The following is a 24,279-nucleotide window of genomic DNA, read 5'->3' as shown; positions in this document are numbered from 1 at the left end:
GCAGTCAGAAGAAAATGCATAACGACACACTGGGTAAAGACATCTTTATGTTTGCTGTCAGAATGAATTATGGTTATGAATGCTTCGATCCTAACAGAACGCACTTATCAGCATGGAAGTCATCAGTTTTGAGTTTAACTTTACCATCTTATTTCTGAATGAGTGCAGAAAATTGTGGGATCTTTCTCAGCGATTCCCCAAATACACGTATTCTTTTTTGGCTGCTTTGTAGGACACAGCTTTTCTTTAGAAGGACATTTTTCCATTTAAAGCTGCAGCTCTCCAGTAGCTATCTGTTGTAATATTCCTCATGGATCTATCTGAGTTTTCAGTTTCACGGTATGTTAAGTAGAATAGATGCTGGAAAGAGGAAGGAAAAAGGAAAATTACTGTCTATTTTCTTTCTCTCACCTTTCTTTCATTCACGGAAATATAAATCTGCGGGGTTTTTTTGGAGGGGTGGGGGAGACACTTTAAAATAAAATTAATAAAAAGGGAAAAGAAACCCTATTTGCCTTTGGCTAAGTTGGAGATGGTTCTTACTAAATGTAGGTTTACATGGAGCTACCTTTCTGTGCAATACCTCATGATTCTTGGCAGTGATTTAGGGCTTGACCCTTCATCTTTCTTCAGCATGCCCAATTTTCATGGAGTTATGCTACGTTTGAGATGGTTTTAATTTTGAGTGAAGGATGCAGGTTCTCACCTGTCAGGAGCCATTCGGTACAGTATGATGGGTTGGTGCTTTTGGGGACTTGCAGAGTCACAGAATCATTAGAAAAGACCACTAAGATAAAGAAAAGCAAAATATCTGTTAAACCAGGAAGCAAATGTGAAAAGTTTCTTAAACTTTTGTTTTGTTTTGTTTTAAATTAATTTCTTAAGTGTGTGTTTAATGAAACCAGAGTGATGTCAAAGTAAATGTCTCATGTAGTAGTATCACCATTGGCTCCCTGCCCTGTGCAAGTAACATAAGTCATGCTTTACCCAGCTGTTCTGCTACCCTTATACATCTGCAAATTTATGGTTTGCTTGGTTTAGAATTGTGTCAATTAGCTGTAACATAATAAGAAAGGAGAATTTTGTTTGTGTGCCATGACGTGGTGTAACCATTTCTTGAAGTAAACCTCAGTTATATTATTTTCCAAAAATGCACTATAACTTAATATACTAATTATTTATTAGGATCAGGAAGAGGAGAGAGACGAAATTCCAGAATTTACAGAGCCTCTTCTAGAGATTAATGGACATTTTAAAGTTGCTGTACCAACATACAATGGTCCTTCATTTCCTCCAGTGGCTTCTGCTCCTCAGCAGTCTTCTGATGTTTTGGATGAATGGATTGAAAGGAGAGAAACTATAGAAAACAGATTGATAAATTGGTGAGTTAAGATGTAACAAAATATCAGGAGAATGTATATGAAAGAAGGAATGAATCTGAAGAATACCTTTCCTCTCTTCGTCTTCCTCCCCTCTCTTCTCCTCTTTTCCTTTAAGCTTCCTTACATTTTGTTTCAAGAATGCTCCTTTGTACACTTGTAGGTGTCTTGGTGCTCACTGATAGCCACACGTGTTCTCTTTTGCTAGGGTGGAACAAGAAATAATGGCAAAAATTATCAGTGAGATGTACCCAGTTCGGAGAGAAACTGTGCCCAGTGTTAGCACATCAGAGGGAGAAGACAGTGAGACTGTAACCTCTGACATTGGTAAGTTAAAGGTGCTGCTTTCAGCAGATAGGTTGTTTCAAATATAGGCTAATTTTAACAAGTTGTGTAGATAGCTGTTTTGGCTGTGCCTAAGAGCAAATAATGCTGAACCAGTGAAATTTTAACATGCAAAAGTGGATGCTTTAATTTATGCTGAGGCTGAGCAGGCATTATAAGATCGTTGAAATAAATATTCAAAAAAAGAAAACACATAAAAGGCACCATTATGCAAATCCAATTTTGTTATTGACCATTTAAATGAACTTTTGGATGCACGTGGCATTTTGCTAAGGTGATAATGTTTATTTGCTTATCCTTTGTTAATAGATGTGTAAAAAAATTAATTCCCTTATAAATCTGTGAGAGTGGGAGACAAATAGATTTCTCCTGTGGTGTCACTGCACTTCTCTGTCCTCTTTTGTGATCCAGAATTGCTTATCTATGTTCTTTCATAGAATCATTTCTTCTTGGTATATAATCTACAAAAATCACTTTCTGCAAAGGAGCACAAAAACGTTCATGCAGGGCAAAATGCACAGCTGCAGTACAGTAGATGCGTTTAAGAACTGACGCCTGGATGTCTGCTTTGTGTTCCTTCATTTTCAGTTGAAGCTGCAGGTGGGGGAGGATTTCAGCTCTTTATTGATGCTGGTGTACCAGTGGACTCAGAAATGATTAGTCATCTCGTCAACGAAGTGCTCAGCGAGACAATTGCCACCATGCTGGGTAACAGGCAGGCTCAGGAAGCAGTTCCTGCTACAAATGTTCTTCCAAGTACAACAGCTGTGATGGTAAGAATCTGTTTTATTTAAGCTTTCCTAGTGAAGTTCTCAGGGATAATTTCTTGGTAGCACTGTGGTTCAAATACATTCAAGAAGAATTGAATGTATGTGGTTTTCATATTTTTATTATTCTTTATAATATCTAAGCAAGAAACAAGATGAAGTGAGACCTATCTCACTTTTTTTTTTTCTTTTTATACAGTTCCTTTGTGCTCTATGCAGCATGCTATATTTATCCATCTACTTATTTATTTATTTCAAGGCTGAGCACAGAGCTTGTTCCTAAGGGAAAGAACTGAATTTTGTGTTATCCATAGATGGCTTCTGTTGTATTTTTTGGTTTGTTTGGTTTTTTTTTCTGTGGAGTTTATCTGAATTTCAGCAGCCCAAGTTTCATGTTGAACTGCTGAATGTGCTCACGTGCTCAACTTCCCGTAAGAGCTGATAATACAAATGATCAGCCTAGAATTTATTCTTTGGAAAAGCACCTGGAGGCCTTCCTCAGCCTGGTTATATAACTTTCTTAACAAAATGTCAGAAAACATTTATTGTTTTGTGTTTTGTTTGTTTGTTTTGTCCAGGCAGACAATTTAGGCTGGTACATCTTTATGTTTAGGTGGAGGAGTTAGAGTCACGAGGCATGTATCTCAGTAACAGCTGTTCCTGTTTTGTGATAACCCCTCTCTTCCCAACCTCCTCCCTCTCAACCCTAACTCTGGAAGATAGGAGATTTGCATTGAGGTAAGAACTGTGGTTACAATTCTTTCCTTCAGGAGCCTCTTGTGCCTACTCCATTGCCAACACCTCAGGCCACACCACCACAAACACCACCTTCAGAAAAAGAAATGCCTCCGGTCAAAACTCCAGAGTCTTCCCCATCTATCACAGAACTGAGTGAGGATGCTCGTGAACAAGAAAAAATGAAAGAAGCAGGTAGTGAAAATAACAGTTGAACTTAAGAAGGAACAAATATGCTTTAATCTACTGTCTTTAATTTTCTTCTTCAAAGACATGTTATCTCAGGATAAACATTCTTGAGGCTATGATTCAAGTGAGGACTCATGTAATACAAGAATTACGAGCTAATTTGTATGAAAAGGCAAACATCTATCTGCTCAGTGTTCTGTTTTCTTAATGCACGTTGCTATGGTCTGTGATTTCCACCCCTCCTAGTCCTTCCACTTTTCACATCAGAAAAGTAACTGTCTTTTGCTTCTTCCTGTGTTACGAGCGTTAAGTGAACCAAATTTACACCCCCCAGGTAAAGCAGCATAGTTTTTAAAATGCAGAGTAGCTTCCCTTACTGAAGGAGGTAAGGAATTGAAATTTTATTCTAGCTCCTTCAAATGCCTCCACCATTCTTAAAGGAAACTCATCTTCACCTGGTCTCGTCACGACCATCAGAAAGGTATCACAAACATTACAAGTGCTTACTGGGAACTGAGTAGCTGCCTGTCTTCCTGTTTTCCTTTCTGACCTGAGATTTGTCTTCCCTCCTGCAGGCTCTGATGTTCCAGCTGCTGTTAATCGTGTTGGCACACCTGTGATTACCCCTATCAGTACGCCTCCTGAAATAATCACACCAAGCCCTCCTGCCTCTGAAGCTGCAAAAATGGAAAATCCAGCACCTCCAGACCCATGGGATGATGCAGAACTTCCTCTGGAAGAGGAGAAACCCAGTCCATTAGCTGATGAAACATTCAATCCTAAAGCTGTGTGAGTTTAGCAGGCTATATTGTTTTCTCAATTCTTTATAAATAAATATGTCCTCAGAAAGTCTGTAGAGAGAACTGCTTCAAGTATGTGCCTGGAGGTATTGAAATAAACCAGGATTCTTTTTTTCTGAATTGCTTGACTTATGTCTTGAGGGGAAGTGTGAAATATGGACATTTCTCATGTCCTTATTTGTTGCCATGAAAAACATGAAATCAGAAGTGTTACTGTCAATGTAGTGACAATGAAAGACTATTATTAGCATTTTCTTTTCTCTGTAGTCTCAGTGAGAATACATGTGGTCATTTTTGTTAACAGCTAGAAATTCATTCATGTTATTTATATGTTTATTCTTGGACTAATCAGTAAAATGCTGTACTTTCACTTGAAAAATTATTTGCAAATTCCTTTCAGTATGGATTTAATACTTTATTTTATTCTATTCAATGCATTTTGGTATATTCACAGAACATATTCTTACATTTCAGTGAGATGTCAGTGGCGAATGATGAGGAACCAGAGGCCTTGATTTTACCATCTTGGCAGTCGTCACCAAAGCCCTTTCAGTCGCTTCCTTGTGAACCACAGGTTCCATCACCTGCACCTACAGACAGCTCTGAGCAGTCCACACAGGAAAGCAGTCCTACCCTCACAGAAACAGAAACTGCAGACAGACCCATCTCAGAAGGGGAGGTTCTCTTCAGCTGTGACCAGATGCTGGCTGCGAGAGGTAACTAATGAAACAAACCTGTGGAAATTAGAATGTGGGTTTTCTTTTTCCTTTACAGAATTCTCTTCCAGTCAGTTGAAATTACATTTCATGCTCTGTCAGATAGAACTGTGAGGCTGACCTTTAAATTTCACTTTATGCTTATGGATTTCTTTGATAGACATCCTTGCTCTTCTTGTCGTGAAATGAACCTACTTAGTAAGAAGAAAAAAATCTGCTATTCAGTCATAAAATCAACTTGGTAAATAATTTGGACTGTCTTGCGTGAGTCCAATGTGGTACTGAGTTTTTACTGAAAGCAAAGTGTTTTTTCTGGAAGTTGGATATCTGTTTTACACTTCACATCCAGAAGTGAGAAATTTCCCAATTTACTGAAGCACAGTGTTGCAATTATTGAAGAATGTGACCTTTGCTTTTATATAAATGCTATGCTTTTTCGTATGTATAACTTAAAATATTTTTTAACCTTAACAGAAGGAGGACTGCCTTTCCCAAACCCCAGTGAAAGCTTAACGAGTACTTTACAGGATGCCAATGAAATGGTAAGGAAGTGTTTAACAAGGAAGCTGATTTAGAGTGATAATCTGCTTTGAGCAGAATGGTAAACTGGATGTCTTTGAGCATTTTCAGTTATGAATTTTCACTTTAAAATTTACACTTTTAAAACTGTATACTTACAAATATGCTTGGAATTTCAGAGCTCCTAAGAAAAAAGTACATTGTACAAACTAATTTATATTAAAAATAAATTAAAAATGAAATACAGTTTATATACCTCCTGCCAGTAGGTGAGAGATGGATAATATGCATTTTCATTTCTATGCTTTTTTAACTTTAAGACATATTAAACAGAGGGGAACACTGCTATGCTCTAAGCTATCTTTTAATTGCTTGTGTGCTTAGTTTATTAAAGTAGGTTAATTGAGACTGGAATTAGTTAAAGCTGCTTAAAGGATCAGTAGTGGTTTTTTTTTTTCTGACGTGGAAGCTTCTGAAGTTAAGGTATTCTCCACTTCCTTGGCTGTTCTCTGGACATGAAAACTTAAAAGTAGACCCTGCCCTTCTCAAAGTATGTCAGTCATATGCATCAAGCATTTTCAAAGACTGCATGTCTCTGAATATAAAAAAGGAGAAAGCAGTTTGTCAGTTATTTTCAGACAAAAGTTCTGAACGTGGAAACCATAATAACTTCCTTTGTAAAGGAAAAAAAGCTTAATTGTCAGCTTAAGAATGATTCAGGTTCACACGAAAATAGTTTTGGATTGTGTATTACGTGGATTTTGTTCCTTTTGTTTTAGGACTACGATCCTCCCAGTGAAGGGCAGGTGGTGAGAAGAAGCCATAAAGGCTATCACAGGGATCCTGTTCTGGCTCTTCTAGCCAAATTAAATCAAGCACCTGTTGCTGTACAAGAGGGAAGGTACCATTTAGAGGTAAGTTACTGTCCTTTTCCTTGCAGCAAGCATATGAGTTTTGAAGGGATACTTTCTGACTCGAAAGTAAATAAAATGTCAAGCGTATGAAATCTCAAGCTTATCCTCACTGTTGGCTATAGAACAAGTTCATACACTTTGATCCTTGCTGGAAGCGATCCCGCTTCACTTGAGTCTGTTTTCATGTGAAACTTTTAAAACCACTGAAGGTTACTTTATAAGTTAGCAGAGTATCACACATACCTAATTTGCAAGGTGCACGTTTGCCTGTTTCATTGCATCAGATTCGTCCTTTTGAACATCAGGGAAGTCTTCTGTCACTTCAGCAGTGTAGCTGGTATGTTTAGCATTAGGGTTCATTGCACATACCTGCCTAAAACATTCAAGTGGCTGCTATGAAGAATGTCAGCAAATGCTTTCATGCGCTCTTGCGTACGTTGTTGATACTGATCTTGGAACAAAACCTCAACATTTTCATATTTGCTTGGCAGAAAAAGCAGACTAATAGAAAAATACAACTGCATCACAAAGAGCAAAAGTCATTTGTTGTAACACAACTGGGCGTTTTCTATATGGAAAATAGTTTGGATTGAGTGTCTAACTGACCTATCTGGAGGAATGTTTAAAGGAAGTGAACTCTGAATGTGGCAACATAGTTCATGAACACCTTTGTTTAGGACAGATCTTTCTTTTTCATTTTAGTGATGCATATGCAGTTTCTTTCCTCTGTCTTGGTCAGTTTAGTCTAAATAATTACAAACTTCACTCACCTCTGTAACTGTTCCTTTGTCTGTCTTTTTTTTGTTTGTTTGTTTAATGAGCTCTGGTGGATGAACTTAAAGAATGGCTTTCTACAGTGTCAGCTCTGAGTCTGACTAATTGCAATGACATTTTCTCATCAGCACTGCCAATTAAAAATGCATCTCTAATTTGCTTGCTGGCTTTCCCATAGCTACAGAATATTCAGTCTGTCCACACAAGAAGCTAATAAGTTTCTCTGCAGATTCTGGCAAGCAGTGTGCAAGCACACATACCTCCCTGTGTATCAGAGAAGAATTTTTTCGTTGATGTTGCAAGTATTGCCTTAAAATGAGTCTGTTCATGTGTGTGTACATATATTCAGCCTGCTTGTTCTCCTGCATGGAAGCAAGTTAACTGTTTTCTCTCTGCAGTTTTGCACGTCAGAAGCCAAAGAACCACCTATCCAAACCTATTTAAAATATAACCTTTTTATGTAACATCCAATAGCTTTTAGGTGCTTCCAGTGTTATGAGATCTGACAGTTGACTATGGACATATCTGTAACATTGAAGACTTCTATGCCAAAATATAACTCAGGTTCTTGCCACGCTGGAGCACAGCTAACAAAATAAGTGATGTTCTTCACCTGTGATTATTCTCAGTCCAGTACTTATCAACATAAATATTGTTTTCAGATCCAGTGAGATGATAGGTACCTTTATTCATTGCTAGTTGAGACTTGAGTTTGCGTGCTTTAAGGGTTAATGCAGTTTTTAAACCTGCTGTTCTGATGTTGCTGTTCCGTGTAGGATTCTGATGACAGTGCTGGGGAGCTCAGTGAGGGTCAAAGACCTCTTCTGAGCAGAGCAGCAGAGAGAATCCTCGTGGGACACCCAGTAGATATGGACCATGCAACTGCTCGAACTTCTGAGGACAGGCCGTACCAGGGATCGCGCTCTCCATCACCAGGGCAGCTTGTCCAGGCTGCAGGTACAATTTGATTGCTGTTTATTCTCTGAGATATTTACGTGGATTCCTGTAACAGCATCTGAAGTAATTTTAGAAAGTGTGCTTAAAACACAGTTTTAAAAACTTAATAGCAATTGCTGTGGGGAGAGGAATAGCATTTTTATTTGGAGAATTGGATTGGTTTCAATCAAGATTTGTTTCCACTCTTCTCAGTCTGTACTAGTCTACAATTGGAAAGAAATATCCCACTAAGTACTTGCCTATAAAAAAATTGACTATCAAAATGTGTATTTTATTCTCTGAAGTCAAATTCAGATCTCAAAAACACTTAGTTTGAGCATTCTTGAAGTTGCTCTCCATAGGGTAGGTATTAAGGCTGGCAGGTGAAGTGATTTCTCTCTGTCCTGTTACATGACACTCCTCCTCACTGCTTTTATCACACCATCAGGGTGATCTTGCAGTGACTCATAACCTGCAAGAAATTTAAATTTGTAGCTTTCCTATTACAGTATAGAAATTCTTTTTTTCCCAGATGGGTAACTGAAGCAGGTGTAGTAGACTGTTCGAGGTAGCATGGAGATACTTTGCTATGACAAAGCAGGGAAAGCAATTCACTTATTTTCAGTTGAAACTAATGCTAATAAGCCGTGATTGATCCTTCCTCTCCTTTATCTTTCTATCCTGGATTCTGCATTGCTATCTGAAAATACCTGGAATATTCTGTACTTGCTTGTACTGAAGTCATTATGAAGCTGTAACAACACAGATAAAATTGCACTGGTGCATCAAAAGTTGCATAAACTGAATCATTCAAACAGTTGTTTTACTTCTTCTTTAATTTCCCCATCTATGAATTTGACAAGAGAAGTGTATCTCACACTAGGAAATAGATTGAAATCGAATGTGTTGAACAAATAGCCAAAATGATCTCAGAGCAGTAAGGGAATTTGTTTAGTACTGAATGGATTAACATTTTATCTGCTTACAGAGAGTGTTAAGCTAGCTGCTACATGATATTTTGGACCAGCTACATCACTGTCAGGCTGGAAAATATATTCTGGAATGTTATGCACTGCCAAACTTTTACTTGAAAGTAGCTTGTTGAATGCTTTCTGGGTATTTATTACGTGGAACTCCTTGGAAAAAGATGAGGTGATGTTGCCATCCCTTCCTCCAACTCACCTGTTTAGTAGTGGTACAGTCATCATTAGTGATCCAAATCAACCAGCTGTGATTTTCTGATGGTGCTTAGGATTGTATGGATAGCTGGCAGACACCAACAGACACCTGTCTACTGGGGATATTTCTTTCTCATCTGGATAGTTCATCCCTACATCTGGCATAACGTGTTTATATCTATGCAACGTGTGTATGGTTTTGTTTTTTTAATAGCTATGTAATTTAATTCTCCCTGCCCACTGTCTGTCCTGTAAAATTTTGCTTGAAGTCAATGCTGCATAAGAAATAATCGATCCTTAATGGGGGCAGGGGAAGATCTGTGATTATTTCCACTTTTCTTCCAAATTTTTTGTATCTGCCCTCTGGTTTGCAGGATTCCATATCCTTCAGTCTAACACAAGTCAGGACTAGGAACTGTATCCAATGAGAGTCCAACATTTTATTTCAGAATGATGTTCAGGGATAAAATGAAGTAATTGTTATACCAGTGGGTAAAAAAGTTCATGTTTTTCACCAGTGTTTCTGTACATGGAACCTTTTAGTGGATTTCTCTGTCAGAATGAGTCACTTGCTGATACATCTTGCAGGAATGCTGGGGACTGTGTGTGTATCATCATCTTCAATTTAATGACTTTTTTATTATGGTAACTTAATGTCAATTTTTGGGATGTTTAAGGTATTGTGCATTAGGTGTATAGCAGCATCTTGATGATGAGTCTTGCGTTTATGTATCTTTGTTTTCAGTGCTTGAAGTTATGGATATGAAAACCAACATGCAAACGAAACATGACACGTAGTCTTAAAGTGAACAATAGTTACAGTCACTGAAGTAATTGTAGTTAGACTTAAAATTCTTTTTTTGGCTCTGTATGACAGCAGAAGGCTAAAATTAGTTCATGATCTGTCGGTGTATTTTTCATGAAGATGCTTTACACACTTTCAGACTGCAAAAAACGGTAAGTGCTGCATTATACAGCAAATTATCAGTAGAAGATAGAATATATGCAGGTTTCTTTTCATTCACGAGAAACAGTGAAACATTTTCACAAAGACACCTTTACAACCTCTTCCCCGCACTTGTGGCAAAGTTCATTGAGCATACCATGATTATGGCCATGTATGACAAATCTTTTTTTCCTCTTTCTTTTTCTCCCTCAGCAGAAATTCTTGGAGATGCCGATACAAGTCATGGTCCGATGCTTGTGGCTGAACTGGAATCACAGCCCATTTCAAATCCTGTTGTGCAAGCTGCCCAACCAAGCTGCAGAGTGGCATCTCTCCCAAAGGGTCCCTCTCAGGTAAACTCAAGGAACCTTTTCTGTCACTGGTCAGAAAGGGCAAAACAGAGCCTAGGAAAATAAATTTTCATGTTTAATGTGAAGACTGTCACAGAACTGATGTGTTTGAAGCGACACGTTCAACTCAGAAGCTGAAGTCAAAAGTATACATGTGTAATAAAAAATGATTCTGTTTTTACTGCGTCAGAATCCAACAATTTCTGTTAGGCTCAGGCCCACTTTTAGCTTTTTGTTACCTCCTCTCTGCTTTTCAAGTCTCACAGGACCTAATGGTATACAAACTCAGTGAAGATGAGGTATTCCAATGGTACAACACTTCAATTACAGAAAAATAATGTGGGAAATACATGGGAAAGGAAGTAATAGTAAGGGTTTGGACCTTCTCATTGTAAACCAGTGATTTAGCATTTCAGGAGCTTTGGCTGTCATAACAGGGGGATGATTGGAAGGGCAGTAATGATAATGTACTTGACAGTTCTGGAAGGTAGAGAAAGATTCTCTTGATCTCTGCTTGAGACCTACAGAGTTAATCCTTTGCTACTTATTAATATGAGCTGTTACCTAAAGATGATGGTTTTCTTGCTAAGTGAGTGTAAATTTAAATAGCATGTGGCAAAAGCCAAAAATGTTGTGGCAGATTGCTCTTCAATATATTAAGCTGCACAGTGTGCTTGAAAGCAATAACATACTTACTATGGCTGATGTGTATAGGGATGCACTCTGCCCATTCCTGATATTCTATACTTAAAAGAGCCAAAAATATCTTATATTTAACACTCTCTGGTTTTATATTTTTGAGTCTTGATCTGTATTATGCCATTGGTATCCAAGCAGTTCTTAAATATGTCATCTGATGTGATGTGTTGCATCTTCAAAGAGGATTTGGCATGGTACATGATCTTCACTCTGAGATCACCAGAACATATTATTTTTTTTGAATAATTGTTCACAGGCAAGACTGGATTCTGTTAAGCAGCAGTGTCTGCTGGGGTGAAGTCTGTATCCTTGTTATCCTTTGGCTAGCCAAAAATAACAGGCAGAGAGTGTAAGGAGTACGTTTCCTTCTTTTTAGCACCAGATAAGGATACTGGTGATATCTGCTTCTCTTACACTGAGGAATTAGCTGATGTGATGGATTTTTGTTTTCGTGGGTACAGTCAAAGGGAAGTACCTTGTGTAAGAAGACCCACATTGCATAGTCTCACCTGTGCAAGAAATGTAAGGTGATCTGACCGAGTCTCTTTCATAGAGAGAAAATGTACATACATTTGTATATTATCTCATCTTTAGAAGGTTCATTTTGCATCTGAACCCTCTGGCTGTTGTGGTTTTTCTTGCCTGCTGGCATATAAAACCCACCCTCCCTCCAAACCAAGCAAACAAATCCACAGTTTGTGTGTGTGGTTTTGTTGGTCTTGTTCTCTCCCAAATAAAATATTCTCTTCCTAGATGTGGGTGTTCCTGATAAAAGGCACTAACTCACATTTTCTCATGGGCTAGATTTTTAGCTTTTCTGTGATGTTTACTCTGGTTATCAATTCTAGGTGTACACATCTGCTCTGTGTGGGGCAACACCATGCTCTGTGAGCACCTCACTAGATTTGTGCATCCTTCTCTACTCTAGGTAGTACAAAAGCTTGTTTCAGCATCACTTATGTACCACGTAACAGTGGTCAGCCTCTTGCCTGGTTTCTGTTAGGGATGTATCACATCTGTGACTGGATCTGCTTTGTTGCCTGCCTGTAAGAAATAGGTTTGTTTTTATCTCTAAGCAGTGGGTTGTTTTTTTTTGTTGGTGTTTCTAGGTTTCTTTTTGGTTTTGTTTTGTTTTAAATAAAACTGTATCAGCTATGTTTGAAGCAAGAAGAACGATCTGTTTAGGAACAAAATGAGGTTTTTCATAATGTTTGCGATTGGCTTCAGAAAATACATATTTCAGGTGCCATCCACCTGGGCCGTGAGTTTGTAGAACTTTGTTCTGATTTAATTTGGAATGTTCCTCCTTGATGCTAGGACTTACTGTGGCAAAACTTGGGCTGCTTTTTCAATCTGCCTGAACGGGATCTTTGTTTCAGACAGGTTGTGGATGGCAGTGTGGAGCTGCCATACACTTGCCACTTCTTTGCTATCTGTCACATGTGTCTGGGTCAGATTCTGACCAACAGAAGACCGTTATATTTCCATGTGGGACAGTAATGCCTTTCAGTCATGAAATCTGCGTGGTCACTCCAAAATAAACAGCTTAAGTCACACAGGAATTTTCTTATCAACCCAAATTCCTTGGCTGCTCTTCCATTCTGGTGCTGGACTTTTGTGAGATTTATATGTGCTTTTAGCCACTGTTAGACAGGATGTCAGACTAAATTCATCTTCAGTTTGACCCCTTCTGGCCATTCCTTTGTAACATTACAGGAATTAACTGCTGTTTGTGGCCACTTTACCCCTACACTCCTACTCGAAGAAGCAACAGAATGACTAAGATGAAAATGGGCTCCTCCTGTTCTAGATAAATCATTTTGTGCTTGTGGGAGGGACATGAGCATTGGAACCAATATTTGTATGGCTAAACATTTCAAAAATTATAAACCTAAATCATTCCAAGTCCCCAATTTGTTGTTAGAAAGTCAATTGCAAAATACTTACATAATTTTTTAATGTAAGTGGAGATGTTTTTATGCAAGCTAGGTGAGTGGGATTATCACCTGGCTATTCTCATTAGCTTTCATTTTTAGTATTTCAAAATAAATAGCTTTTTTTTTTTTTTTTTTAAACATTCCAGGAATTCATAATTGTAGGTTATCATTCTGTTATCTCTCAACTTCTACTTGCACCTCAGCTCAGTTTACAAGTTTTTGAAACAAAACAAACATTAAACTAAAACAAAACCACTTCAAATAGACACTTATAAGCATGTTCTAATATATACATTTAATGTTCTGTAACAATGGTAGCCTTCAATCACATTTCCATGAGACTTTAAGGTGGACCCTCCTGCTTTCAGAAAATGATGTTTGCTTCCCTTGTCTGCTTTAAACTGTGAACAGAGGGGGTCATGGTATGTAGAGGTGCCTGAGTTCATGCCAAACCTTGAGGAATACTGGCTTGGTCTCAGACACATATATTGATTTTTATTAAATTCACCTCACCCCTGTGCTGGTGAGGATGCGTTTGTGCTTGTTTTAGGAGGAAGTTTTTCAGCCAGAGGGTGGTGAGGCACTGGCACAGGTTGCCCAAGGAGGCTGTGGATGCCCCATCCCTGCAGGCATTCAAGGCCAGGCTGGATGTGGCTCTGGGCAGCCTGGGCTGCTGGTTGGCGACCTGCACACAGCAGGGGGTTGGAACTGGATGAGCACTGTGCTCCTTTGCAACCCAGGCCATTCTATGACTGTGACTGTCACAGAGATGATGTGCTGTGCACTAATGTAGGATTCTCCAACTTTTGTTCACTGAGGAGTGTAAACGTGTTCATGCAGCCAGTGAAGAATAGAGAGTGACTGAATGCTTTTTCTTTTATTCCTTCTGATTCCTGCAACACTGGCTTACGTGGTCACTAAATACATGACAACCAGTAACATTACTGCTGATATTCTCTTTATCATAGAGATGGGTTTTGGCTGAAAGGAATGGAAAACCTTGATTGCATGGTGACATCATGCTTATTGTTTGCCAGACAAATATTTTCTTATTTTTGGCTAACTCTCTCATTTGTGGCTTATACTATAGAAAGTTTCTCTTAGGGAACTGAAGTATATTTTTCTTCCTTTTAGCTTCTGGGGAGAAAAATACCACTAGCACTTGGTCATCAGGTCTTCAAGATAATGCCCATGCTCTTGGATCTTTTGGATAGGACAGAATTGCTGTTTGACTTCTGAGAAGCAAGTGTTCAATCCAATATGCAGAAATTTATGATCTTTCTCATGTTCATCGTTAAGAATCTTCATTTAAAAATTCATATTAATCTCTAATATGAACAGAATAACAGAATAAATCAATTTTGACTGTCCTAAACAGTGCTTAAGTCTTCTAAGCCCATGTGCACCGTTTTGACAGCCTCAGTCCCTGCAAAGAACATGATCTCTATCCCAGCCAAAATCAGCCAAAATTTCTTTGTATTTTTCATGTTTCCTGTGTATGTGTGATGGAATGTTTTTGGGATGCACTTTCTGTTCCAGATACATAACACACAAGAACCAAGCCTATTTGACCAGTGTGATTTTTTCCTTCTTGGCACACGCAGTGTTTGTTGCTGTTTTCCCATGGGCGTTGTTGCAGACATACATCCTCAAAAGAATGGAAGGAAGGCAGTAAAATAATTTTTAAAACAGTGTCAAAGAAGTATATTTCATACTTGACACGTGTTTTGCAGCCATGCACTGAAATCTTTAGTTTTCTTTTCCCTTTCAACTTCCCCTTTTTATCCAGTAGGTGAATACCTATAGCGAAGTCTTGGGTACGGAAGAAAGCCAGAGAAATCCTAAGTTCTCTCTGCCACATTCTTTGAGTAGGAGTTAAAGGACTCTCCTATGTCTGCAGGTCTAACTGGCACTTTGCCATCATCTTTCCGGAGAAATTAGAGTTGCAGTCAGCTAATTCAGATCTGAATTCTTTTGAAGCTGAAAGGAAGTAGAACAAGTGCATAACCTTTAATGAATCTTTAAAAACCTCTCTGGATGTTTCTTGAAGCTCCGCATGATTTTACTGTGCTTTTAAATAAAAAGTCAGTTTTCTAATGTGATTTTAACGTATGTTACATAGGAAGAAAGCCAAGGAGATGCACGAGTTGTGCGACCTCGAGTTGTTCATGTGAGAAGGAAGTCTGAAGAGATGCAAGAAGAAGGTAAGTTGTGCATAAGCAAGCAAAGTTCTTTCAGTTAAGTACACCGCTTTTAAATGTTGTTGTATGCTCATGTGTAATGAGGATCTGATGTTAAAAGTTTTTGTTACTGTGAAATTCCCAAATTCCTACAGGTTTGTATGCAATTCTGTATTCATAATTTTGATAGTTGCTGGGGTGCTCTGAAAAGGTTGGAAAGGCAGCTGTCTGTAATGTCATGTCATCAGTGGATGCCCCATCCATCCCTGGAGGTGTTCAAGGCCAGGTTGGATGGGGACCTGGGCAGCCTGGGCTGCTATGAAATGTGGAGGTTGGTGGCCCTGCATGCAGTGGGGGGTTGGAACTTCATGATCCTTGAGGTCCCTTCCAACCCAAGGCATTCTGTGATGCTCTGAATCCTTGACATTAAGTTTTTATTTAAACTTCATTTGCCAAGATCTTTACAATGTGCATATGATGTTGTCAACTGAATCGTTAATTGCTTTTAGTAAACAAAGTACTCATCATGCAGTGATAGATGGCAACAGTTCACGTGTGTGAGAAAATGCTGGGGTGCTGGGGGCAAACTGAACGAGTGTGCAAAGTGTTAGGATCATGCAAATGTGGAAAAAATAGACATTTTCAGTGTTAAAGTGGCCTGATTTAAAATGAGTTTCAAGCTAGCGTGTAACAGATAGTGACTTTCTTCTCGGAGGGATGCTATTACCCATGCATAACCCTTCTATTTCTAGAGATTATTTGACAGTGTTTGTTAAAAGTATTAATGGCATTACATGAGAATGTTTCTTGCTTACTGTTGTTCGAGGCAGTGTTGGAATAACATGAACTGTGCATGCTTCTGCAATACTTCATTATTTTAGCAGATAATAAGTTTGTGGAGGTGGTAAAATGAGATGTAGCAGTTTTAATCTTAAGTGCTAAGAGCAGGAATCTAAAAACCTGCAGGTCTGCTACGCATGCAATTATAATTACCCTTGTGTAGACAAATTCTTCCTGCAAGCCTTTGTAAAATCATTCTTTGAACTTCTTTCATTTAGTTATTTAAAAAAAAAAAAACATCCAAGAGAAGTGTAATTCTGATGGAATTGTTATGCTTCAACTGTGAGTGGGAAGAAAAGCCCTCAGCCAATGTTATGGTCATGGGACTTGGAACCTAATTGCAAAACTGTGGATTACATATAAAGAAGAAGGGGATGAGTAATGTAAAACTTAGCTTCCATGCACAATTAGTGGGGAAGCTCCCAGAACTGCAGTGGCACACCTTGGTGTTTGTATATGGGACATTTATAAGCGTATGGTTTTTAAGCTAGTGGGTAAATAGATTTTATTTACTAAATAAAATAGTTAACTTTTTTTTATTATTATTGATGGAAAATGTAACAATGACTTTTTCTAATAGGAAGATCTGTACTTTTCCTCAGCCTCTCAGAAATTCGGAATTGTTTGAAGAAAGTGAATTTCCAATAAACCTCTAAATTGCAGAAAAGGAAATCGTGTAGCACATCTGCCTTCCTGGATGAATACCTTTCCCAGCTTCAAAAGCAGTCTTCCTTGCTGGTGGTTACAGTTATGCCGTCTTTTTTTCTTCTTCTTCTCCACCACTTCCTGTTAAGCATCAGAGAGGAGGAGGAGGGAAGGGTTGGGTGGTTTTCCTAAACACTGTACTTCATGTTTTTACACCTCAGCTTTGGCTTAAGGCCCTAACAAGGCAGCACTTCTGGTCTGTATCTTTGAGTTGAGCATTGGAGACAGCTGGACATGGAGTAAAGTATTTTTATCACATCTGTTGCTTTCTGAAATACTTACCTGTAAGAAATAATAAAGAAAATTACCTGTACTATAATAATAATAATAATAATAGAAATTATTTGGACCCAGTCCAAGTTTAGCTGTCAGATGAAAGCATTTAACCACAGGATGGCAGTAGTCAATTTTCCTTGCAAGGAACGCACCGAAGTTGATTTATATACAGGGATAATTTAAATCTCGTTTGTAATATACATATTTAATGAGCCAATAAAAAAATCTAGAGGATTTGCAAGTGGAAGCAATTGTCTGTCAGTTATAAGCACAGAAGGTCTTGCCTGTGCAATCTTTACCACATTGAACTTAGTCAAAAATTTGAGGGTAAAATTAATAAGAATCGTTTGAAAGAAAAAAGAAAACTTGCAACTTGAAAAGTACACATGGGTTTAAGTAAATACAAGATTTTAAAATTAAGCACATCTGTTACTGTAAGATCAAAGCCCCCTGTTTGCTAAACTTCATGTCAAACAGCTGCCTTTACTGAGATAGCAAGGGACAGTGAGTATCTGCTTGCAAATGGAGAAGCATTCCAGAGGCAAAATCATTTGGGTCTTTTTTAAAGTTTAAAGGATAAGTGGTCGTATCAGTATTAGAGTTCAGAAAATCCAGAGCTCTGAGATGAAATGTGAATTCAGTGCGACGAGAAAAGAGAATTTGTTGTGGACTTAAAATTTGTTTTACAGAACTGATAAATACGTGGCGAGGTCTGATTTATCTTCTGCGTGTGGTCACAAGTGCACGCACAATAGAACTTTCTTTTGTTGTTCAAGAATGTTCTGTGGTCTACAGCAAACATGTGTTTCTACTGAAAGAAAGTTGATTGATGTCCTTTAATGAAAGTTGAAGTTCAGTAGGACTGTTACAATATCATGCCTGAAAGGGTAATGTCTCCCGAAAGTTACAATTGAAAGTAAAGCCAGAATGCATTATTAATTGAAATGTGTGCCTTCTCTAGACATAGTGGAGACAGTGGTTTGAAAACATGTATTTGTAGCATATAATATACATGCATATGTATTGCTGGCTTTATAATAACCTTTAATCTTTATACCAGTCTTTCATATATCTTCATGAATTTAATATGATAATAATTGTCATGGTTAGTAAATGCACATATTTCCAGAATACAAGCATTTTTGGGGTTTGCATTAACTTAATTGAGAATTCTTAAATTAGAATGAAAGAACAGGTGGCAGTGCTTGGCTGCAGAGCATTTTAACATTTGAGCAGCGCAGAACGAAGAGGTAAATGTTTCTTAATAATTTTTCTGCAGCACAGTCACAGAATGCAATCTAGAGAGCATAACTTCATGATAATAATTCCTTTTTATCTCCAGCTAGTGAATTATAGCCAGGCAGCCATAAGTACATGGGAAAGTAATATTGGAAAACAAAGCAATTGGCTTTGTTGCCGCAGAAGGATTGCACAACTGTTGTGGAGGAGATGATCTGTGCAATAAAGGAATTAAGGGGGCAAGAAGTCATTAAACAATTGATTTAAAAACAAACAAACAAAACAACAAACAAACTTCCAGAGTCACTGCTTAGTTCTAAACATGGCCTTCTACTTTGTTCACGCTGCCATTGTGCTGCACTGAAAATTGTCATATTTCAGTTGAAAATTGTCAACTAAATAGTTTCTTGTCTCTCTTCGTTGGCCTGAAGTTGCTTTGAGTTAGGTTTGGGGCTATTTTTTCTTAAATCTCCTGTGGTGTGAGGCAAATCTCCAACAGATGCTTCAATAGGAAGGAAGAAGATGAGGATAAGGCCAAAGGTCTTAATTTTTTTTCTTGAAACTGGAACTGTTTTGGTCAATCTCAACAACAGTTCTACTGAAAGTTTACTTTCTCTTTAATACCCCGATGTTTCTTTCTTTGGACTGAAAATCTCTCAAGATTTTTGCTCGAGACTGTCCAAACCACCCTGAAAATAGCAGCTAGTGAAGCATAACAGAGCTGTTCTTTCATGCTGTAGGCAGAGTACCACCACAACCCAAGAAGTAGGAGTAGTTTGCATAGCCTACATTGTTCCTTGAATTCGACTAATTTCTGAGATAAAATCCTGGAAATTACAGTTATGAAACCAATTAGGTGTAATTATGGCATTTGACAAGCCAATGTTTGTTCTGTGGAGTTTTGTGTGTTTTTTTTTCCTGTAGCTCTTCAGAACTCTTTGTTTCTGGCCTAGTTAAGATTCTTGCTTCTCCTATACAATTACCTCCCTGTGATATCGGGTGGCTCGCTGCCTTAATTCAGTTAATATATTTTACATTCAGGCGAGTCAGGAAATGCAAAGCTGCGTTTCCCATGGAAACTCTGCCTTTTCTGTAAGTAACCATTTGCTTTGGGTAATCCACGTGGCTTAGAACACCATTTCTCAAACAGGATTCATTTGCTTTTTCTGCACTGTGTAACCCCAGTAGTTACATGACATTACAAAACAAGCAGCTCCGTAGTAAGACAGCACTTGGCATATCTGCACATAACATCCTCAGCAGCCACACGTCAGAGTTGTTACTTTGAGTAGAATACAGAATTGCTGTGAGTAGGTATGTGGCTGTGTTACAGGACATGGAGGACAGTAGCTTTGAATGGCTTTGCTTTTGTAAATATTACCTAGCTATCAAGTGCCATTTATATCTACGTTGGATTTTTTTTCCCTACTGATCTGCCTCAATTATTTTTCAGGCAAAAGGCACTTTAATTAATACAAATAATCGTAAGAGAAATAGAGAATTAAAAAATACATACAGTTTATACTGGAAAATGACCAAGTAAGCTTCTATTGCTTTGCAGCGTGAGGATTTGTTACTGGCTGACTAAAGAAGATGCTCTCCTCTGAAGTCCCAACGACATATTATCTTTCCCTTCTCTCTTTGATGTACTTGCATTAGATTTTTGGTCACTTTGGGATTTTCTTCAGCTTCTAAGAGGTTGAAAGTTACTTCTGAGAGTTCTCTTACCGCGTTCCTCCTTAAAAGGCACAGAGGTGCCAGGTCACTTCTTCTTGTGCTGAGGTCTTTTGCAGTGGGAAGTGCATGCAAAGGCTGAGCCTTTTCAGTCTTTGGTGTTTGCGCAGGTGATGCCTTGTATCCATCAAGTGCTCTGCACAGATTTATGTTCAAGTTCAGATTTGCTTATTTCTCACTTTTGAATGGATATTTATACTTGAACTATGCACATTTTGTTGAGGTCTGGGATGTGCTCCTGTAACCAAGTCCCTCCTTTAGTCTGTATACAGCAGAAGGGATATTCACCAAAATTCCAGCACCACAGGTGGGGCTTTTCTGGCGAAAGAGAAAGAAAAACTTATTCAAACTCACATCATCACTTCCCCTGGAGCCTGTGAAACACTTGGATTTTTACTTGTCTTTTTTCAGATTTACTGGTGCTCAAACGTAAATATTTGTTATTCTCATCTGATTCTCTCCGTAAGCTTAAATTGTAAAAGATTGTGGGTGATCTCATCCTGTGGTAACCCTACAAGTACATTTTTTGTTATCATGAGCTGAAAGTTTAGGGAACTAGCAAAATCAAGTAAGCGTGGTGTTTCATTTGTGCATGGGGTTATAATGTGCTGGTAATAATGGACATTTCATACTGAGAAGCTGGAAATCCATGGGACTGCTGCATCAATCATCCAATGCACCTTCCAGATTTTGTATGAACTTTTTGCCTCAAAGTGTCACGTGGTACCCAGTGTGGTACCTGAGGAATGTGCTGTCTCTATCAATAACAAGCTTTGTTATTTCTTTGTGGGTTTTTTTTTTTGTATTTTTTACTCTTGGTGATGAGGCAGATTCTAGGCAGAATTCTCTATAAATGAAGAGTATCTCTTGGTGCTGTATATCCACTCCTGTGCATTTCTATCCTGAAATTTCTGTTTCCATTCTGGCTTTTTACCTCTGATATATATATATATTTTACCAGCTCCACTTTCCAGTAGTATAAATCCACCTTTTCTAAGCCAGTCTAGGAGCAAAGAGGGATTTCATCTAAGTAGGTTACAGCAGCTTTGCTAATTTCCCTGGTGCTCATCCCCTTCTTTTGTGCACGGTTCTCATGTGCTGGTGGATCTGCTGGAGAGGCCATGCTCTTGACAGCAAGTATCAGATACAGTCTGAGATCTCCTGGGCACCAGCAGGCTCCTCACCAGGCTATCCAAGTTGTGCCAAAGCAGTCTTTCTCACAGCCTGTGGAGGATTTGTAAACAGGCTAGGATCTGACTGAAGCAGCTTTGTATTGTGTATTATGATTTGTGTGCACTTTTACAAACTTACAGTAATTGCTGTTGCCTTCATTGTAAAGAGCGAAAAATAAATACACACAATAAACCCCCTAAATGGGCACTGATCCCACTGGCACTGATCTTGAGTAACTCTGAATAAAAGCAGATGCTAGCAAGCCGACTGGGCTGACCTGCTTTCCCCTTTCATACAAATATTGCTTGTATAAATGGGGGACACACACACACACAAATTAATGGGCTCAGGCAAGCCACCTAAGGACAGAGACTCCCCATGTACTCAATGCTTACATCAGCCTGAGGGCTGTTTCCAGTTAGCTCTTCTGTGGAGGGAGAAGTTTCTCACAAATTAATGGTTCCACAGCTCTGTGCCGTCGTTTAATAAGAAGGAACTGATGTGCATCTAGAAAGTAAGCACCCTGAGCTGCTGTGTGGCCTGTGTGTTGCAATAGGTCACGGCAGATACTTGCTGCTCAGCTGAATACACAGCATGAAGTCCCTTAACACACCACCTTTTATTGTCTTTATGTTGCAGAGAAGCATTAGATTTGCGTGGTCTTGCAGTGCTTTAATTCACACGCCTGTTGTTCAGCAGGAATGACAAATTTGAAGTGAGATTTCTACTGCTTCTAAAGATGCGCCTCACTGTGTTGTTATAACAAAACACTTTCTGAGGAATGACATTAAAAGTAAAGAGGGGAGATTGAGGTTAGATGTTAGGCAGAAATCCTTTAGTTGAAGAATGGTGAGGCCCTGGCGCTGCTGCCCAGAGCTGTGGGTGCCCCATCCTGGTGGTGGCCAAGCCCATCGATGGGCTCTGGGCAGCCTGAGCTCCCAGCCCACAGCAGGGAGTTGGAACTCAGTGATCTTTAAGATCCCTTCCAACCAAAGGCATTCTGTGATTCTATGAATAGTGCTTTTTTTTACTCAGCAAAGCATTTGCTTGGGGTTGCTATGCCTCTGCTAGAGATCATAGCCTGCAAAGGTAACGTTCTGAACAAGGTGACTGCACCCTCAGTCTCTGCAGTTTGCAGCCTGGTACATCAGGGCCAGCTGTGTCAGCTGGACCCACTGCTGGCTTGGTGGAGACACCGTAGTATCTTTAAAGGCTGCCTTCCTGGATTGGGTTAACAGGCATTTAAGACAGTCATTTAAGAAGGCCTCTTATCTCACATTTCTTTTTCAGTGTGAAAATTGCATTTCTTTTATAAAAAGCTTCGGTATCAGACCAGGAAGTCTTTGAGGCTGGTGACAAATTGCATGGATACCGTATGGTGACAGATGAAGACAAGGAGTATTACAAACACATATTTCAACTTGAAGAAACATTTACAGCACGGCGATAGGAGAAATGTAGGCTTTCTGTCCTCAGCACACACTGTGTTTGTTTTATTTTGCTGGTTGGCAGGGAAAGCAGATGTTGCCCTTTATAATTTAGTAGCTTGTGCATGGCTGAGGGCAAAGCAACAGAATGAACAGCTTCTGCTGTCCCGGTTGCACTGGCTGTGCTGATCTCTGGCAGAGGCAGCTGGACACCCTTCAGCTTTACCTGTTTGTAGAGGACTCTCATTTTAGCTTCTTAAAGCACTGCATAAAAATCGAAAGGAGCCAGCTGTTTGTGTAGTGCCTGGGTAGAAGAGAAATTACCAGGGCGACGGCATACGTGCCATGTGGAGGCAGCTTAATGTGAGCGATGAATAATCTGCAGTCTTTGCTTGCAAACCTCTTTTATGAAGGAGAAAGGAGATTTACAAATGCTGTCATTCTCAGCCATTAAATTCGTTTTGTTTTCTTACTGAATGCTTTGTAAGTTTGTGCACTGCTAACAGAGCAGAAGCGTAGCTGTAAAGTTGTTCTTAATGAAACCTACCGAGCCAGTAATATGGATACTTAGTTGATTGCTATCCACAAATTGTCAAATCAAATTGCAACATTAGTTTTTTTTTAATTTTATTGCTGAATATATTGTAAGAGTGCATGACTCGATGGCAGTTCTTATGCTCATGAGCAGTGCAGTTGGCTGGTATTTTATTCACTTGTTTTTCTGAATCCTCCAGGACTAAGCAGCCCTCCTGCTTTATGCATTGAACAACGGCCAAGTTTTTCTGGTACCTTCTTCTTGCTGCAGCAATACAAAGGCTGCCTCTAATTAAATACTATTAAATGCTACAGATGCTCTTCTCTGAAATACCTGTTGAAAATATGCTTCTGGTGGTTGCATTTGCAAGGAGCAGTGATAAATAATGGAGGTGGGTTCTGTTTTGTCTGCAGACTACTGCGCTCTGGTTTTCATCACGAGTGCTGTCACTCAGGGGAAGAAAATAGAAGTCTACCTAAAAAATTAATTCAGATTGAGAACCTTCGCATCTCTTGTTGTATAGAGACTGCTTTCCTTCTCTTATCTAAAACTTTTCTTTTACTTTTAGAGCAGGAAGAGCTGTTCTTATGGACAGTTCTAAACAACTTAAGTGAAAGTTGCGGAGTGTGACACAAAATACACAGCAGGTCAGTGAGAAGCATGTATTTCCGAGTGCCTTGGCTGCAGGAAGGTCGCTGTTTCTCTTTTGTACAGCACAATTTTGACTCTCTGTTAATGCTTTCTGTTTTAGGGTCAGATAGGTACATATCTTCAGTGCAAAATAATAATCAGCCATGCACAAACAATGGAAATGTGCATCTCACAGGCCACCCAGAGTCTGGGAGCACTGCATTTATGTTTTGGGTCAAAACGACGCATTGAAAGCAGGTTAGACTTAATATGGTTTGACCTGCTGACCTCCATCCTGCTTGTTACAGTAAAGCAATAATCTCAGGGTTGTGCATCATGGCCTCATTTTATGCACT

At 39.0% G+C, this 24,279-nt stretch overlaps 1 protein-coding gene across 5 annotated transcripts in view; it reads left to right on the top strand.

Annotated features, from left to right (window-relative positions):
- KIAA0586 (KIAA0586 ortholog) overlaps positions 1-24,279 on the top strand; it is a 64,860-nt gene that overhangs the window by 26,602 nt on the left and 13,979 nt on the right. For 3 of the 5 annotated variants that reach the window (XM_042814115.1, XM_042814113.1, XM_042814110.1), the window contains 11 exons: positions 1,186-1,382; positions 1,588-1,706; positions 2,313-2,497; positions 3,262-3,421; positions 3,991-4,204; positions 4,690-4,931; positions 5,406-5,473; positions 6,230-6,364; positions 7,915-8,095; positions 10,412-10,551; positions 15,307-15,388. In XM_042814115.1, coding sequence (XP_042670049.1) covers positions 1,186-1,382; positions 1,588-1,706; positions 2,313-2,497; positions 3,262-3,421; positions 3,991-4,204; positions 4,690-4,931; positions 5,406-5,473; positions 6,230-6,364; positions 7,915-8,095; positions 10,412-10,551; positions 15,307-15,388 — 1,723 coding nt within the window. The remainder of the gene's footprint in view (positions 1-1,185; positions 1,383-1,587; positions 1,707-2,312; positions 2,498-3,261; positions 3,422-3,990; positions 4,205-4,689; positions 4,932-5,405; positions 5,474-6,229; positions 6,365-7,914; positions 8,096-10,411; positions 10,552-15,306; positions 15,389-24,279) is intronic. The other 2 variants (XM_042814114.1, XM_042814112.1) reach the window with 1 other exon arrangement.

This window comes from Centrocercus urophasianus, unplaced genomic scaffold (assembly GCF_019232065.1).
Source record: "Centrocercus urophasianus isolate 14NV4802_14NV808 unplaced genomic scaffold, USGS_Curo_1.0 seq_14, whole genome shotgun sequence".
NCBI classification, from domain to species: Eukaryota; Metazoa; Chordata; class Aves; order Galliformes; family Phasianidae; genus Centrocercus; species Centrocercus urophasianus.
Note: the sequence above shows the minus strand (reverse complement) of the source record. Positions and strands in the feature narration are given on the sequence as shown.